General features: G+C 41.6%; 1 protein-coding gene across 1 annotated transcript in view; it reads right to left on the bottom strand.

The window, feature by feature from the left end:
• LOC119582348 (formin-2-like) overlaps positions 1-418 on the bottom strand; it is a gene marked incomplete in the record, with an annotated part of 21,001 nt that overhangs the window by 8,369 nt on the left and 12,214 nt on the right. The window contains 1 exon segment of the mRNA XM_037930564.1: positions 50-188. Within this exon segment, the coding sequence (XP_037786492.1) occupies positions 50-188 (139 nt within the window).

Genomic DNA, 418 nt, shown 5'->3' with positions numbered 1-418 from the left:
CCTCTTACCCTGACACACTACACAAAAGTCCCCTAATCCTCTGCCTCACCTTGGCCTTCGCTGGCTTGGCCTCCTTCTTCTCCTTCTTCTTGGGCTGTGTAACCTGTCGAGCAAAAAGGTCAACGAACTCCAGCTCGTCAAACTCCTCTTCCTCAATTTCGTCCCAAAGTGGAATGTCAGCTTTTCTCCTGTAGTAATCAGGTGTTTATCTTTCAAACATTTTATTATGTAGCAATTACTTACACACACTGAATTATGGATTCTTAAAATGTTTTTCAAAGTCTTAGAGAGCAACATACATAGCTGGTGTGGGTAGTCTGAGAGAAAACATTAAGCAAATTCTTATTTAACATAGAGTTCAACCGAGAGATTACCGACTTCCTAGACATTTCTCCTATAGTAAGCGAGGCAATTAGGC

The sequence above is a fragment of the Penaeus monodon genome, chromosome 15 (genome assembly GCF_015228065.2).
Source record: "Penaeus monodon isolate SGIC_2016 chromosome 15, NSTDA_Pmon_1, whole genome shotgun sequence".
Classification (NCBI taxonomy): domain Eukaryota; kingdom Metazoa; phylum Arthropoda; class Malacostraca; order Decapoda; family Penaeidae; genus Penaeus; species Penaeus monodon.
This window is presented reverse-complemented; position numbering and strand designations above follow the sequence as displayed.